This window comes from Trachinotus anak, unplaced genomic scaffold (genome assembly GCF_046630095.1).
Source record: "Trachinotus anak isolate AG129_WGS33_773 ecotype Australia unplaced genomic scaffold, CSIRO_AGI_Tana_v1 ptg000012l, whole genome shotgun sequence".
Taxonomy (NCBI): domain Eukaryota; kingdom Metazoa; phylum Chordata; class Actinopteri; order Carangiformes; family Carangidae; genus Trachinotus; species Trachinotus anak.
The window spans coordinates 2,504,152-2,522,210 of NW_027273863.1; the positions used below are offsets into that span (position 1 = coordinate 2,504,152).

The following is an 18,059-nucleotide window of genomic DNA, read 5'->3' on the forward strand; positions in this document are numbered from 1 at the left end:
CAGGAGGCGGGGGGAGCAGGGCGGGGGCAGGAAGACACATCACTGTGAGAGGAGGAACAACCAGGGGTTTAAACAGCCATAGTGATGTAATAATCAGGGTGTGTGATCAGCAGTGCTAACCTGGCTGACGTTAAATGCTAATGCTAATGGAACAGCTCAGCTGACTAACTCAGTTTATTATCATCACATCAAGAAGCTGGCTCACTCCATAGATCACCATGGTAACAGATGCTGCATGGCTCACCTGTTCTAACAGGTGGACTTCAGAAGATGGGCCTGACTACAGACTGATCACATCACAATCAAATCACTTCCTACAACAATGTGACGAGTAATAACGACTGACTGTCATCAATCACTATAACTACATCATAACCAGTATAGCTTCATTTGAACTGAACACAGATTCTTTAATCCTGACAGTAATGAAGCTGTGACTCTCCTCTTCATCACTGCAGCTCAGAATAACATGATAACAATATTAAAGTCTCTAATCTGTGTTGATCCTGTTCAGCTAATTTCTTCAGTAAACAGAAACTTCATGTGTATTCTTATTTATTTTTTTCTCACTTTAAAGTGAGATGTGACGTTCTCAAACTCTGCAGTAACGGAATGACGTCGTACAGCAGTACAGACGCCGCCTGGTCTAACTTAAGCGTCACACGCCAGAGTACGATTGGAGCGAACCCACACCCGATTGGCGACAGTCAATGTGACGTTTACGGAAGTAAACGGAATCGCGTCGTCCTACCGGTTCAAAACAAGGTGAGTCTCTTTATCATTTTATTTCAAGTGAGGAACAACGACCAGTGTTAAAAGCTTAACCACCTGACCTTGACAGTCAGAGGTCAGAGGTCACTGCACATGAGCGCTGAAAACGTTATCCTTGAGCTGCAGCGAGGCTCTGGTTTCTGTGAGTTTCCGCTCAACTGCAGCTCTGTGTGTGACCGGGGCGGAGGGATACGGACAGATGTGTATGTGTGCCAATGCTGTAGCCTAGACAGAGAGAGAGAGAGAGAGAGAGAGATGCATCACTGCTGAATATTTACTTAATGTATTGACTTGGTTAAATCAGGACCTGTGCCAAACTTCTCAGATTATCCGCTGACATTTTACACTTCATGTGCTACCAGCAGGTAATGTGCTGCGACTCTTACTCCTTCTGTCAGTCTGTTGGACTCAAGTCAGAGTTTCCGACCTCAGCACCGTGATCAGTCGCTCTGGAGGAATCAACATCAAAACAAATCCTGACCACCATATACACCATACTGATTTCTGAAGTCAGCTATTCATCCATCTAGGTGTGTGTGTGTGTGTGTGTGTGTGTGTGTGTGTGTGTGTGTGTGTGTATGTGTGTGACATAGGAGATATTAAAATATCTCTCTGCATCTACCTGCAAGGCACGTGTATTTCTACAGCACCATTCAGAAATTTCAGTGCTTAACAGAGGCATGGTAAAACATTAAATAAATAATAAACATTAAACAAGAAAAACAAATGTGAATAAATGAAATAAAAATATTTGAATAAGTCATTTTAAAATGATGACTTAGCTGACAGCCTCAGCAGACCTCAGGTGTTCAGAAAGCTGGTTCTACAGGTGAGGAGCAGAGGAACTAAAAGCTACATCACCTGGTTCTGGTTCAGGGAACACTGAGTCAACCTGTCCCAGATCACCTGAGGGGTCTTAGATGCTCATCCATGGAGACAGAACTGAAACAAACCTGACTGAGCTCAGCTTCTTTTCTTATTTCTCCAGTTCCGCTGAGGATCAGGATGAAGGCAGTTCAGGGCCTGATGTGAACAGCTGACGACGTCTTTCTGCATCTGAAACAAACGCCTGTCGCCTGTAAGTGCAACAACATGACTCATGAAACCTCAGGCTTAATTTGGATGGGCTCATGTAAAACACAGGGAGCTGTAGAGGTGATGTTAGCTTCATTTCAGCAGGAAAACCTCAGAGGCAGACATGATTCATGTCTACGTTTATTTTGAAAGGGCTTTTATTATTATTATTTATCATTACTTACATTATTTCCCTCCCCTGCACGTCTCACACATGCACAACATGGACCTTGAAGGTGTGGTTAGTCTGACATCACCTGTCTGCTGGATGAAGGTATGTTCAGCTGTCGCTCCTACAAACCTTCTATCTGCCTCTGTGTGTGTTCATGCTGCTGCTTGTTAGTGCAGCGTTTAGAACCAATAGTTAAACCATGATGGTTCTCAGTTCTGGATGGTGGTACGTTATTAACACCATCTTTGATCTGATTTCTAATTACACTGATGAAGGTTTATTCTCGATTTGCTTGGGAAGTCTAATTCACAGTGAATCTAACATTTTCTAACACAGACACAAACGTGTCTCTTCCACCTCATGCAGCATCTTCGCCTCTATATCTCTGGTCCTGTAAACCTCAGGCCACACACTCTTCATCCAGCTGACTTCAGGCTGAAGCTGAGCTGTCGTGAGTTTTGTGTGTTCACATGTTTCCCAGTGAGCTGACCCAGTCGTGTCTGTGTGTTCACACTCACAGGGAGGGAAACATACATGAGGGTTTCCACCAGTCACCTGCAGCAGCTCGCCATCTTCACCACCGTGCTGACGGGCGGGGGCGTCGGCACCATGTACTACCTGCTGCAGAGTGAGTGCGGACAAGGGGGGGTTGACACTTAGACCGGTCTACACACCTTCAGAAAGGGTTAAGACTTTAAGAAGGAGTATTTCATTCTATTTCATCTGTTCTTTTATCCTTTTCTTTTAATCTGTTCTTTTATTATCAGAATCAGAATCAGAATCAGTTTTATTGCCAAGTATGTTTTCACATACAAGGAATTTTTTCTGGTGATTGGTGCAATTGATCAGCAACAGTGGGGCTCTCTAGCCTTGTTGATGAGGCTAATAGCAGATGGGAAGAAGCTGTTTTTGTGGCGAGAGGTTTTGGTCCTGAAGGACCGCAGCCTCCTGCCAGAGGGGAGTGTCACAAAGAGTTTGTGTCCAGGGTGGGAGGAGTCAGCTACAATCTTCCCTGCACGCCTCAGAGTCCTTGAGGCGTACAGGTCCTGGAGGGACGGAAGATTGCAGCCAATCACCTTCTCAGCAGAGTGGATGATACGCTGCAGTCTGTTATTGTCCCTCTCCGTGGCAGCAGCGTACCAGATGGTGATGGAGGAGGTGAGGATGGACTCAATGATGGAGGTGTAGAAGTTCACCATCATAGTCCTTGGCAGGTTGAACTTCTTCAACTGCCTCAGGAAATACATCCTCTGCTGAGCTTTTTTGATGAGGGAGCTGATGTTTAGCTCCCATTTGAGATCCTGTGTGATGGTGGTTCCCAAGAAGCGGAAATGCTCCACGGTAGCCACGGGGGAGTTGCACAGGGAGATGGGGGTGGGTGGGGCTGGGCTCTTCCTGAAGTCCACTATCATTTCCACTGTCTTCAGAGCGTTTAGCTCTAGGTTGTTCTGCCTGCACCAGGTCACCAGACGCTCAGTCTCCCACCTGTAGGCAGACTCATCGCCATCAGAGATGAGTCCAATGAGAGTGGTGTCGTCTGCAAACTTCAGGAGCTTGACAGACTGAAGGGTGGAGGTGCAGGTGTTGGTGTACAGGGAGAAGAGCAGAGGAGAAAGAACGCAGCCTTGCGGGGATCCAGTGCTGATGGTCTGGGAGTCAGACACATGCTTTCCTAGCTTCACGTGCTGCCTCCTGTCAGACAGGAAGTCGGTGATCCACCTGCAGGTGAAGTCAGGCACGCTCAGCTGGGAGAGCTTGTCCTGCAGCAGAGCCGGGATGATGGTGTTGAAGGCAGAGCTGAAGTCCACAAACAGGATCCTGGCATAGGTCCCTGAGGAGTCCAGGTGCTGGAGGATGAAGTGGAGAGCCATGTTGACGGCGTCATCTACAGACCTGTTGGCTCTGTAGGCGAACTGCAGGGGGTCCAGTAGTGGGTCAGTGATGGATTCGAGGTGGGACAGGACAAGGCGCTCAAATGATTTCATGACCACAGAGGTCAGGGCAATGGGTCTATAGTCATTTAGACCTGTGGGCCTTGGTTTTTTGGGGACAGGGATGATGGTGGAGGATTTGAAGCAGGCTGGCACGTGGCAGGTCTCCAGTGAGGCGTTGAAGATGTCTGTGAACACTGGAGACAGCTGATCAGCACAGTGCTTCAGGGATGATGGAGAGACAGAGTCAGGACCGGCTGCTTTGCGGGGGTTCTGCTTCTTAAAAAGCCTGTTGACATCTCTCTCCAGGATAGAGAGAGATGTTCCTTTGGTAAGGGAGGAGGGGGGTTCTGATGTGGCTCTGATGTGGAGGTTAGTGTCAGGCTTGTCCCACTGTCTTTCAAAGCGGCAGTAGAACTCATTCAGATCGTTGGCCAGACGGAAGTCGTTAGTGGAGTGGGGGGGTTTAGGTTTGTAGTTTGTGATCTTTCTGAGCCCTTTCCAGACAGAAGCAGAGTCATTGGCTGAGAACTGGAGCTGAAGTTTCTCAGAGTACAGACGTTTAGCTTCTCTCACCGCCTTGCTAAACCTGTACTTGGACTCTTTTAGAGTCATTATTAATGATTAATTAATGATTAAGCACTTTGAACTGCACTAACCTGTTATACAAATAGTTTGATTGATTGGTTTGAAGGTGAGATGTACATGTGTTACATTAATTCTGTGAAAGCCTCAGTCCACAGAGAAATGCACACAGCCTGTATTCAGAAACTGAGCCTTAAAACCAGCCGTCAGGAGTTCTGGAACTTTGTGATGTCACAACAAAGCAGTCACTGCCCCAAGCCCCGCCCACCTGGACTCTGGTTTATAGCTCCACCCAAATCCAGCTGGAGCATTTTAGCCTTAGAGCTGGACTCCACACTCTCCCAGCTCCACTGCTACATCTGGGGCAATCCCCCCCCCCCCCGCCCTATTAAGGCAGAGATGAGCTGCCCTGCTGGGACAATGTCTGCACGGCCCAGGGACTCTGCACAGTTGTTCCCAGCAATGTCCCGCCGCATGTCCTGTCCATGGCTCCTGTTTCCTGAGCAGATCAGAACAAGTATGACTGGTTGTCTCCAGAGGACGTTTGCATCATGATGAATCTGTCTCTGCTGGGATGTTGGACTGTGGGTGTGAGGTGACAGTCTGTGGGGCCTCTGATGTGTCAGTCTGTATCTGTGAAACAGGGGCCGCTCTTCACCTGACAGAGCTCAGTCTCACTGACCTGCAGCTGCTCTCACCTCTGATCTGATCACCTGACAGTCTGCCTGGTTTGTGTTTTCATCACTTCCTGTTGGTATCACTTTACAACCCTCTGCCATGTCTGCTGTTTAACCAGAGAAACTCTCTGGATCAGCCTACCACAGACTGGCTCTGCAGAAGTTGGAAGAATGTCCAGTTGCCATGGAAACCCTCGGGGCCCCGCCTCTAAAAGTCTACAACATCCACCTGAGTGACAGACACAACCGTATGGATCGGGACACTGCACAGGTAAGATGATGGAGAAGTGTGAGCTCAACACACTGCAACTGAAGAAAACACAACACATTCAGAAAACATCTTCAGTTGGTGAGTGTGTGTCGGTCAGGTCCCTCACTCTTTTGTGTGCCCTGGAAACACTTCTGTTGTCAGCTGTGCTACTTGCAGTATGAATGTCTGTATATTTGGTTGTGTTGTGAGCATCTGCACCACATGTTTCCTGAATGTGTTTGTGTTTTGTGTGTTTGCATAAGTTGCAGTGTGTTGAGCCCTCAGGGCCACTGTAGCCTTTCCCTTGCCTTTATAAGACGCCCCTGGATCCCCAGAGATTTGCTGCTTCAGGTCCTCCATGATGTGTCATGTGACTCTGACCCTGATGGTGAACTTTGTGTTGCAGATGAAGATCCCTGTGACGGGGTCAAACACTGGAGGTTACCTGTATGTGTCCTCAGTGAGAGACCCTGATACCAACAGGTCTGTATGCTCTGCTCTGAGCTCACTGTAAATGATCTTTTAACTTTGCTGAGACATGGTGATGTTGTTAGGATAATGACAACATCTTCACAGAGAGGCACAGCAACACATGAAGCTGATGTGACACGTGTGGTGGTGATGTCTCTCTGTGTGGTGTCTTGGTGCTCACCTCATTCATGTGAAGCAGCCGTTCGTATTTTGATGGAAATTCAGATGTGTTTAACCACGTCTGACTCTGTCACACACCGATCACACTGATGCCAACAAGAACAAGGTAAATACTTTACAGCAGCACAGTTATGAAAGAATACCTCCAGCACAGATGAATCAGTGTAATGTTGCAGCAGGAGCATCGTTAGTCTGCCAGCAGTGTTCTGGACACGAGATTCTTCAGTGTCTGTTATGTATCAGCAGGACTGATGATGAATCTGCAGCCTGCATTTTAAAGTGCCGCAGTGACCATCACAAAACATAACACAACATTCAGTTTGTTTAGGTCGGAGACGTTGAGTCACAGAGGCTCAGTAATCCTGTCTGTTTTTTGTTTTTTTACTTTTACTTCATTTATTTTATTATATTTAATTTTCTTCCCGCAAACAGAGACAAAAAATAACACTGACTGATAAACTCAAAAACACAAAAACACAGCCTCCCGCCCGTCCACCCACCCCCACCTCCACCCCTTCCCCCACCCCCACCTCTGTTCAAAAACAGGACATAAAATGAGAAAAGCACAATAACAAAAACTAGACGAGACAAAAACCACAGCGTATCATCGGCATCAGCAGCGTAACCAATGGAGGGAAACCCACCCTCACCAACAGACTGATCAGGAACCTGCCCAACTGTTGTGTGGTACATCAGGATGACTTCTTCAAGTCATTACTGCTCTGGACATGGACACCATGATGAGCACCATCTACGCATGGTTGGAGAACCCAGTAAAGTTTGAGAAGTCGCATGGCGTTAATAACACCCTGGATACCGAGATCGTTCCAAAGTCCGACCCTAAGGAGGAGGAGACTCAAATCCTTATTGTGGAGGGCTTCCTGCTTTACACCTATGGACCTTTGATCGATGTGCTGAACCAATGTTACTTTATTTCCATCCCATATGATGAATGCAAAAAGAGGAGGTGCTCGAGGAACTACTTGGTGCCAGACCCCCCCGGCCTGTTTGACGGCTATGTCTGGCCCATGTATTTGAAACACAACGAAGAATAGCTGAATTAAATATCATGGAACAGGGGCCTTAATTCAAGTTCAGTCAAATCTGGGGCCCCTAATGTTGGGCCCCAGATGTGAGACCTGAGACCAGTTCCCTGAAGCACCTGTAGGAAGAGGAGGATTATCCTCCTTTTGATGTACAAAGACAGGTTCAGGTTCAGTCTGTAAATCATGAAGATGCTCTGCCAAAGAGGGAAAGTCTTAGACACAGGGCCCAGAGTTACTCCTCAGCAGTTCAGACAGAGGGTCTGCACAGAGGTCAGTGGTCACACCAGTGGTTCTCAACCCTTTCAACATGTGGACCACTTGAAAGTCTCACATCTGCCCCTGTAACGATACAGAGGCCAGATAACACACAGCCACGGAGCACTTTTTATTTCAATGAACATTCAGGACTGAACAGAAGCTCAGTTTTTCCTTCAGTTTGGCGAGGGAGAGCTCACCTGTCTCTGACCCTGTAACTTCCTGTTGTTAACCAGCTACTGATTTGATTCTTCTTCTTTCGGCTGTTGATGTAATCTTTTAGTGCACTCAGTCAGACGGAGATAGTAAACAGGTGTATGATGTGGTTCTGAGGTGACAACATATTGGTTTATCACAGTGAGAGGTCTTAATGTGAGAAAAAAAACTACCTGCATCCTCTGATCTATGCATGACTGAAGTGAATCAGCTGCAGTCTAACACTGACTGAACCCGAACAGACCCTCTTTTCCACCTCCTCACACATCCTCTGTATACTGATGGCATATCAGAAAACAGTGACACGACTTCTGAAACAAGATGTTTAGATCCAAGATATGGTTTCATCAAGACCATCATAGACAGAGTTCTTCCTGGGTGGGTTTTTTAAGTTTTCAGAATCATTTTAACCAAATGTCTGACTGGTAAATAGAGAAAGTGTCAGCTCCTTAAACAGAGATTGTTAATATAGATGTTTGTGCTGGACGTCAAACCTTCATGAAACAAACAGGAGACTTTACAGAGAGTTTTGCAGGACAAAGGTGCCGTCATTCAGCTGATGCAGTGGATAATGTTTAGTTGAAAACAAGTTTCTCACTGCATGAGACTCCAGCTGCGGCCACTGGGGGCATCAGAGAGCTCTCCTGTTATAAACTCTGACTGCTCAGTAACAATGACGGAGCCAAGTGTCTGTTCTGTAAGGGATCTAGCTACGCTAGGTAGAGGTTGCTACGGGGACCTGTTTATGGGACGCACAAGAGAGTTAAGAAAAATACAAGTTTGTACTCTGGTCTCCGTCTCGTCATTGTTGTCGTCCGACATAAGACATAACACAACAGTGTCAACCCACTGTGACATCACCCATTGGTTTCTGAGCTGCTGTTTTGAAACCTCAAGTTTGTAATTTCTACATTGCAATCTTGGTTGTTGTTTTTTTAAACCAGAAGAAACCATATTTGGAGGAGAAGGTGGAGCTGAGGAGGAGTGAGGGGTGGATCTGACCTGCTCTGTACTCTATCCTGATTGTCAGGCAGGTCACTGTGTGTGGTACAGTCTGTCAATCACACAGTGGCCCCGCCCTAATGCATACCTGCATTATGGTCCATTTTCCTCTAAATGGACCATAATTTAAAAAATAAACATCATGTTGTATTGAAGAAGACTTGAAACTAGAGACTGAGACCAGAAACTCATCAGGAAAACGTTTACTGAGGTAATAAATCAAGTGAGAAGTAGAGACATCTTCACATAGACTTCAATATAATCAGACTTCTTTTTACAACCAGTGGAGTCGCCCTCTGATGGTCATTAGATAGAATGCAGATTTATGGCTCTTCAGCACTGGCTTCACTTTTCAGAGTCTATGTCCAGGTTTATAAACAGTCTATGGTTTGAACGCCGGCAGTGGAATATTTTGAAACAAATACCTGGGGAGTGACACTATTTTGATCACATTTAAACGTTCTGTAATGTAGGAGAGTAAATGGCAGAGAAAAGAGGAGAAGACCTCCAGGAATTAATATTTTTCTTACATGTGTCAAGCAAAAGTTGTGGAGCTGTGGATTTACACGAAGAGATGACAATAACCAATAACCTTTAAATTCCATTATTGCCACTGCAGACATACAGCACAAGGCTGTAAATAATAATAAGTAAATCATGTTGAAACCTCCACCCCTGTAACCTTAACATATAGTCTGTGTTTCCATGTACAGTGGCAACAATGGTGGTGACTTTAAATCCCTCACTAATGACAGTGACAGAATCTCACCCATTCTTGAAGCACCACCTCCCAGGTACACCTCCAGGTACAGGAACACCTTGGTGGACTATTTTCAGATAAACTTGGTGTAATTTTTTTTTTTTTTTTTGGAGGATAGAGGTTGGCTGAGTATTGTCAGTCCTTTGTGTGCACTGTTCCTGACTTGTGTCTTTCCTCCCTGCAGGTGGAGTCTGGAACAGGCAGTGCTGAAGCTCCGGGAGGGAGCCACCATCAACCTGCTGACTCCTCCTCCACCGGCAGCAACACACACCCAGACGACAGAGCACACACTGGGGCTGGACACAGGTCACTAACACTGACCAACTGCATGCACTGATGAGAACAGTGAAACAGGAAGTTGTCCTGCTCCACCAGCTGCTGAGGAGACGTCTAATTAACCACCAAATGAGGAGACTCGGGTCCAGTATCATCCTGAAGAGATATCAGTCAGACCTCTGACACTCTGATCCCTATCCTTGTTGTGTTCGTGTGGTTGGTTTAGAGTAAATAATGTGATACAAACATGTTGTTGTTGCACATACTCATTTTTTTCCTTTTTAATTAATTCCCTTTAAAAAAACATTAAATTATGTGTCACAGGTTCAGACCTGAGTCTGTCAATCAGTTATCTTTTAGTAACAGCATTTTTCAAAGTAAGTGTGTGTGTGTGTGTGTGTGTGTGTGTGTGTGTGTATGTCATACAGCAGGACACAAACTTGTGGTTTCACTGACTTATTTCACCGCAACCCCCTGTTTCCTGTGCAGATGTAGATACAGGAAGTGCTGTCATTTCACCCACGAAGTGTGTGTGTGTGTGTGTGTGTGTGTGTGTGTCCCTGTTTTATTGCATAAAGAGCCGTATAATAATCTTCCAATGAGCATCTTTGTGTTGTCACAAAGGCCCAGAAATATCTTCATGATTTGGGCTCAGCATGCCACCACATTGGATTTGAAATGAAACAACTACAACGGAATTGAAGTGCAGACTTTAAGGTTTAATTCAAGGGGTTGAACAAAAATATATGATTAAACATGTAGGAATTGTAGCTATTTTTATACAAATGCTCCTCATTTCAGGGGCTCAAAAGTAATTGGACAAATGAACATAACCCTAAGTAAAATGTTACTTTTCAATATTTTGTTGAGAATCCTTTGAAGGCAATGACTGCCTGAAGTCTGGAACCCATGGACATCACCAAACGCTGGGTTTCCTCCTTTGTGATGCTTTGCCAGGCCTTTACTGCAGCTGTCTTCAGTTGTTGCTTGTTTGTGGGTCTTTCTGCCTTAAGTTTTGTCTTGAGCAAGTGAAATGCATGCTTGATTGGCTTGAGATCTGGTGATTGACTCGGCCATTGCAGAATATTCCACTTCTTTGCTTTAAAAAAATTCCTGGGTTCCATTTGCAGTATGTTTTGGATCATTGTCCATCTGTACTGTGAAGCGCCGTCCAATCAACTTTGCTGCATTTGGCTGAATCTGAGCAGAAAGTATATCCCTATACACTTCAGAATTCATCCGGCTGCTTCTGTCTTTTTTCAATTTATCGATAAACACAAGTGACCCAGTGCCATTGGAAGCCATGCATGCCCATACCATCACACTGCCTCCACCATGTTTTACAGAAGATGTGGTGTGCTTTGGATCATGAGCTGTTCCAATTCTTCTCCAAACTTTCTTCTTCCCATCATTCTGGTACAGGTTGATCTTAGTCTCATCTGTCCAAAGAATGCTGTTCCAGAACTGGGCTGGCTTCTTCAGGTGTTTTTTGGCAAAGTCAATTCTGGCCTTTCTATTTTTGAGGCTGATTAATGGTTTGCACCTTGTGGTGAATCCCGTATTTACTCTCATGAAGTCTTCTCTTTATGGTAAAGGCCGTGGACGTCCAGGCCTTTTTGAGTTCACAAGCTCACCAGTGCACTCTTTTTTTCTCAGAATGTACAAAACTGTTGATTTGGCCACTCCTAACATTTCTGCTATCTCTCTGATGGATTTCTTCTTTTTTTCAGCCTCAGGATGGTCTGTTTCACCTCCATTGAGAGCTCCTTTGACCGCATGTTGTGTGTTCACAGCAACAGCTTCCAAATACAAACACCACACCTGGAATCAACTCCAGACCTTTTAACTGCTTAATTGATGACAGGTTAACAAGGGAAGAGCCCATGCAGCCTTGTTATTTTTTTTTTGCAGCCTTCTGAGTCAATTGTCCAATTGCTCTTGGTCCCTTGAAAAAGAGGCAGCTACGTATTAAAGAGCTGTAATTCCTAAACCCTTGCTCAAATTTGGATGTGAATACTCTCAAATTACAGCTTAGAGTCTGCACTTTAAGCCCATATTGATTATATAATTGTATCCTGAATATGTTTTCGTAAACAGCTAAAATAACAAAACTTGTGTCACTGTCCAAATATTTCTGGGCCTAACTGTAGGTTTACTGTGGTGATGATGAAGACTCAAACTGTTTCTGTCATGGACTCTCAGACTTCACCATGTGTGAAGCAGCAGAATCTCACCTGAAAAAATTATGTTTTCAAGAAACTCTTCACACAAGACGGCAAAAAGAAAAATACTAGAGCTAGAGCTGTTGCCATAGCAACAAGTCCTTAAGACCAGCTTATTCATGGGTCATTGCCACATATGATGACTGTCTCAGATTGATTCTTAGAATTCTTAAACTCTTATTATGTGTTTGTGTAATGATCACAGTTTAATTTTCACAAATAAGAACAAAATAAAATAAACACACTTCAAAATACAATCCACGCACAGTCTGAGATATTTAGCTTGGTCAGATTTCAGGGGCCGCATCCTTCAGAGGACATGGTCCGAACTCAAATGAGGCGGTCTGGTCTACAGAGGAACGTTGCTCTGTGTCACTGTGCCTGCCCCCACTGTTGCGTAACATTTTCTCAGTAACTTGAGGTTTTCAGGCATTTGGTATCTGTTAACTGAGCTGAGACACAATACTTACATTTAACAGTGTGATCCTCAGGCTCTCTGTCAGCGGTGTTTGCTGACATATTATTTTCATTTTAAAACTGAAATGAATGAAATGTTCTTGCACTATAAACACAGACGGCATTTAAGGTTTATATAAATCCAGTGATGTGTGGTGTTTTATAGTAATACCACACATCACAGGCTGTGTGGTGACCTGTGTGTGACAGTCACTGGGTTATTCCTTCGAACTGACACTAAACTTATCAAATGTGAAATATAGAAGAAAGATATCTGTAGCAATCTTCAAAATATTTTCACTATCTGTCTCAAGCTTACTGCAGACCTTGCACGGGGAAGCCTACACCTGTCACACCTGTACACCTGTTGCTATCGGCTTCGTCTCTCCTCACTCCTCTGTGTTCCTGCTGTTTTCCCTTTCTTATGTGTCCTGCTTGTCCTCAGTTTGTCTTTGTCTCAGTTTGTCTCTGTCTGTTTATGGTGTTGGGCCTGGCCTTTGCCTCTGATCACCTCATCATCTCAACCAGCCCCTGCAGTAGTTTAACCCCAGCTCTTCCCTCTTCATCACATCATCTGTTCACTCATGTGGTCCCACGCTACGACCAAAATCCTAGATTCTGACTCCATGTTTCCTCGTGTTGATTTTACTCCGGCCCTAACTGTTGTCTGCCTGCGCTCCGGGTTCACCTCCACCCTGCCTCGCCCTGCTCCTCATCACCTAAGCTCCAGCACTCAGCCAGCTCTGTTCATCCTCCAGCCCAGTCCTCAGCTGCCTTACACCACTGACCTGCCAAAACACTACATTTAATTCAAAACATAACATCTAGATTAACAGACAGGAAAATGTGTGAATATGAAAACTAAAAAGTAGAACAGAGGGAGTGATTCACAGCTGCTCCACATTACACCCCAACTCCTCATGATCACACATGTTGAACAAGATGATTACAAGGACAATTTGAGATGATAAATCAGTATAATTCAGTTTAGATGCTGCGGAGCTCCCCGAGAATCTGACCACTTAGCAGTTAATCTGACCACTTAGCAATTCTGCTAAATCCCACTTACATCAAATGGCTGATGGCTACCCCATCTACAATCAGGACTGTTAATACATGGACTGATAGCGGTCTAGCAAGCCCGCAGGACCAGGTTGAGCTACAAAAGTCTGTTAGAGCTCCAAAAAGGGCATACAATCTGTCACTAACTACAGGAGGAACAGAAACAGGAGTCAGACCCGAGACACCACCCACCAGACAGCCTCAACCGTTTCTAGAGTATCTTCACAAATGGCATCACTGCCTGGTTCAGTAATTCCACTCAGGCAGAAAGGAGAGCTCTACAAAAAGTCATAAAGACTGCAAGGAGGATAATTGGAGTTGACCTCCCATCCATGGACACTCTCTACACACAACGCTACATAAAAAAAGCACAGAGCATCCCCAGGGACACACACCACCCAGCACACTCTCTGCTTAGGCACAAACACTCTACATATGACCTGAGACACTGCAGACCGGATAGCATTATCACACACAAAACAAGTTTTTGGAACAGCTTTTTTCCAGCTACAGTCAGACTGATGGCAAAACACATTACAGGAGGAAGGAACCTGTTTGCTCTCTTGGCTGCCCCCCTCTCTGGTCTCTGTCATCAGGACACGTCCACAAGAATGACAGAAACTGTAGATACGGCTGTAGTCAAACCAAGCATCAACCCCCGACTGAAACATGAAGCCAACACTAACATGCTATTAGAGATTTATTTTCCCTCTTCAATAACTTTTTATTGAATGAAATGGTGCAGAATATTGAACAAAATGCCAGTGGCAAGTAAACAGGAAGTAAAGATGAGCTGCCAGTTGGCTAGCAAGTTAATGGTTAGCATACCAGCTAGAGCAGCTTCACCATTAGCCAGCTTTCAGGCCCACTTTGTGGTGTGACCCCATTACACAGTGAAAACCAACTTATGGTGGCACAACCTCATTTGATTTCTATGGGAAATAAGCTATAATAACTTTGCAAGGTATTGTGGGATTCAAGTCGACTGACCAGTAATATAAAAAACTTAATTTTGAAAAATTCAACTTTATGCATATGAGGGCAACATTCATAGTTACACATTGTTTTGCCAAAAAACTGACAACAAAAAAAGTGGTGATGTGAACCAGCTAAAAATGACAGAAACCATCATTGGGAAAGTGTCCCATCAGCTAACATGGAGAAGGCGGGGCTTATAGCCACCAGGGGGCAATCCAGATGTTCTGGCTTCACTTTTTGGGAAGCTGTGATGTCATTCATCTTTATCAAGCATCAACCTCTGGATCTGAAACATGAAACATCAACAGTGCAGAGCTAAAAGCTGCAGTTCCTCTAATGGCCACTAGAGTCTGGCTCCAGCAGTGAGTCAGTCCCCATAGACTCCCATGTTAAAATGTCCAACTTTACAGCAGAAATAAACATGTTTATTCATGCACCAATCACCAGCACAAATTCCTTGTATGTGGAAACATACTTGGCAATAAAACCGATTCTGATTCTGATTCTGATTCTGATTTACAGCCTGGGACAAAAAACAGTTGAATTGGCTTGTAGAGGGTTAAGACCTGGTTTTCAGATTCCGTTCGAATCAGTTTCAGGTTAGGGTAAGTTATTTATCAGTGATGGTTAAGGTTAGGAGCTAGGGAAGGCATTACGTCAAGGATAGTTCCCCATAAATATAGTAAGACAGGGATGTGTGTGGGTGTGTGTGTGTGTGTGCATCATCATGGCAAAGTGTGTCCCTGTGACAGGATCTATCACAGAGGTGGTTCTGAGTACTTTGGCTGGTGTCCTTGAAACTTCACAGGTGTGTAGTTGAGACCAAAATGAAGGTCAGGTCCAAAGCTGGGTGCAGTCCAACCCATGAATACTGAGCGCTCATGTTATAATGTAGTAATGACTAAGTATTGTTAGTATATTGTTAGGTGGTGGATGAGCTGACTCAACCTTTCTCTTCATGTGAGCAGAAAACTGCAGTTGTGTTTTTGTGTTTTCTGTGAGAAGAGAAGCAGAGGCTGGTTCACAAAATACAACAGTGCATGTGAACAATAAGGAAAACCTCAATGGCCCAGCAGGCAGTGGTTAGAGGGTAGCTCCTTTATCACTATATGTTATCTATATTATATATGGAAATTATTTTGCATTTTAATAAGATTACAAGTAATGACTTTGATTAGATTAGATTGTTTTACTGAGACAGTCCCACATAGATTTTTTTTATGTGTGGGGGCAGAAGTGTGAGATACTGAACAAGAAAAGAGTCTTAAAGGAAATGAGCTGGTGTTTAACACCTTTTGTTCACAGCTGTCAGTTCCAGGAAGGAAATTTAAAAAAAATGTAATATATGTAAATATTTTCATTTTCATGAGTGTGTTTCCATCCTTCAAATCACTGTGTGTGTGTGTGTGTGTGTGTGTGTGTGTGTGTGTGTGTGTGTGTGTGTGTGTGCGTGCGTGTGTGTGTTCAATTCACTTCAATCTATTTAAATGATCTATCTTATATTAAAATAACTCATGATAATGACTAAACTTGTGATCCACATGTGAACAATGGAAATGGAAAGTGAAGGTGTTGTAATTCATTTGAAGATCAGTGGTTTGATCCTCCAGGCCCTGTGTCGAAGTATCTTTCATTCCTCAGCATCAGACATCTCTGTTGTCATGGTTACAACAATAACAACAAACAGTCATGGATAATAGAAACAACATAAACTGCTACTTTCACATGGGAATCAATCCTGTGTCATATTCCTGTGTTTTGTTGACCCATCCATCCACCCCAACCTCCTCCTGACGTGGACTTTGTTGCTCTATAAACTACGTCACTGCACTTTTCCCTTTGCTCCTGTCATCATTACTACGACCACTAGATGTCGCCTAGCAACAAAACCTAACTTTGGGTCATAATAACCTACTGACAGACGACCTGTGGGCTCGTTTGTTACTGGAGGATAGTCTTGTTGTCTCCTAAAGTTGATCAACGTGTCTGCAGACTGAACCAGGGTGGAGTTCGAGGGGGGGATTGGGGTTTCTGTCAGGAGTTGTGCCGCCACTGTTGTCAGTTGGTGAGGTTGAATTAGTTGGAGTGGACTGTCGCTGCTGCTTCTGTTGCTGCTGCTGGGTAGTTATAAGAGTTGGGGGTGTTTGTGTTATTGGGGTTTGTAGCTGACTGGGTGGTGGATGCTGGGACTGGCCCGATTCTTTCAGGAGGCAAAGAGCTGGGGGTAGGGCCTGGAGGTGTTGAAGGTGAACAGGTATTTTGGTGCTGGGCTGCTGAACATCAGGGCAGTCTGGGGAGCTACCCCCAGGCTTTGGTGGGCCAGAGTTAGGAGGGAAGCCAGTGGGATTTAGCTGATGCTGTTGCTACTGTTGTTGTTGCTGCTGCTGCCCAGGCAGTGTCCCTCTTGTTGCCTGGCTCTGGTGGACTGGGGACACAGTTGGGACCATCCTGTGAGGGAGGAATCTGTCCTTGAGGGGGCATACCTGCCAACTTTCCCCCCATTTTGTGTCCATGGCCACAAACCGTGCCTCTTATCATGTTTATCCCAGGATCCATTCCTCCTTCCATGGCAGACAGAGGGGCATGTGGGGGCAACTGCAGCCTCCACCCCCTGGTAACTGTGGGCTGTTGAATTTCTCTGAACATTCCTATATTGTACGGAGGTGCAGACTGCAGGAACCTAACCAAATATGTCCTTCCTCTGGTTTCAGATGAACAGGAAAGAGAACTGAAATACCAACGTGGTGGAAAAGAGGAAGAATAAAGGAAACTGTATCAGATAAGATCACAATCTTTTTACCTAGACGTTCTGCACCTCTTTCACACATTATAATTTTTTCTGAACTACATTGGGTCAATTATGCATGGTGTAATATATATGTAAATGTGCACACAGCTCATCTATTAACTGCCTGACACTGGGCATTATGACAAACCAACCAAACTCTCTTTAAGACTAAGACAGCAGCTCACATGCTCTGTGTTCTTTGCATTTCTGATCTATCCCCTTTTCTTCCTGTGAGAAATATACAATAAAATACAATATGTCCTGTGACGGACTGACAACCTGGCTAGGGTGTACCCCACCCTTCGCCCAGTATCAGCTTGGATAAGCTCCAGCCCCTCCTGTGACCCTCAAAGGATACGTAGTAAAGCTAATTGAAGGATGGACGACATAATATGTGGCCATGACCCTGAAACTGGTCCAGTACAGCTTGTTAAAGACCAAGCAGAGGGATGTACCAAGTGACAACTGGGTAACTACTACAAAATGTTTTTCAGATATACTCTCAATGATTATAATAAGAATAAGCCCTTGTTAGTGAACAAGTCAAATGTTTGGGTGATTCCTATCTTGTATTGCTCTTAAAACTTAAATCCAGTTTTCCTCTATCTGGAGAAAATATATAATAATGAAATATATGTTGGTGTGAAACAGGCAGTTCCTTCATGGAAAAATATTTCAGCCATTTCATCAGAGTTATTACACAGAAGACAACATTTAAATATTTTCTGACAGGTGTATCTGTGTTCACCACACAAGATGAAGGCCTGTTAGCTACATATTAAAGGTCCCATTCAGTCTTAAGTTAGCTGTCCATGTGTTTGTGATTATAAAGCAGGTCTAGGTTCTATACTAATACTGTGAAAGTATCAAAGGCTCAGTCCACAGAG

General features: G+C 44.5%; 1 protein-coding gene across 11 annotated transcripts; it reads left to right on the forward strand.

Moving 5' to 3' along the window:
* The first annotated feature begins 656 nt into the window (after positions 1-656).
* coa1 (cytochrome C oxidase assembly factor 1) lies at positions 657-9,995 on the forward strand. 11 transcript variants are annotated; one of them, XM_071491953.1, is made up of 8 exons: positions 657-765; positions 1,760-1,849; positions 2,082-2,119; positions 2,538-2,645; positions 5,348-5,481; positions 5,867-5,943; positions 9,344-9,424; positions 9,575-9,995. In XM_071491953.1, the coding sequence occupies exons 4-8, from the start codon at positions 2,552-2,554 to the stop codon at positions 9,702-9,704; spliced, it is 516 nt and encodes a 171-aa protein (XP_071348054.1). In that variant the 5' UTR covers positions 657-765; positions 1,760-1,849; positions 2,082-2,119; positions 2,538-2,551; the 3' UTR covers positions 9,705-9,995. The 11 variants fall into 11 exon arrangements, with proteins under 11 accessions (XP_071348054.1, XP_071348053.1, XP_071348050.1 ...); XM_071491949.1 differs by having other exon boundaries at positions 667-765; positions 5,330-5,481; XM_071491950.1 differs by lacking the exon at positions 657-765 and adding an exon at positions 771-913 and having other exon boundaries at positions 5,330-5,481.
* The last annotated feature ends 8,064 nt before the right edge of the window (positions 9,996-18,059 follow it).

Excerpts from the sequence above, each read along its gene's own strand:
- coa1 (XM_071491949.1), top strand. The coding sequence starts at position 2,552 with ATGAGGGTTTCCACCAGTCACCTGCAGCAGCTCGCCATCTTCACCACC. Across the intron at positions 5,482-5,866 it reads TGGATCGGGACACTGCACAG|ATGAAGATCCCTGTGACGGG; the intron begins GTAAGATGATGG and ends TTTGTGTTGCAG. Across the intron at positions 9,425-9,574 it reads CTTGAAGCACCACCTCCCAG|GTGGAGTCTGGAACAGGCAG; the intron begins GTACACCTCCAG and ends TCCTCCCTGCAG.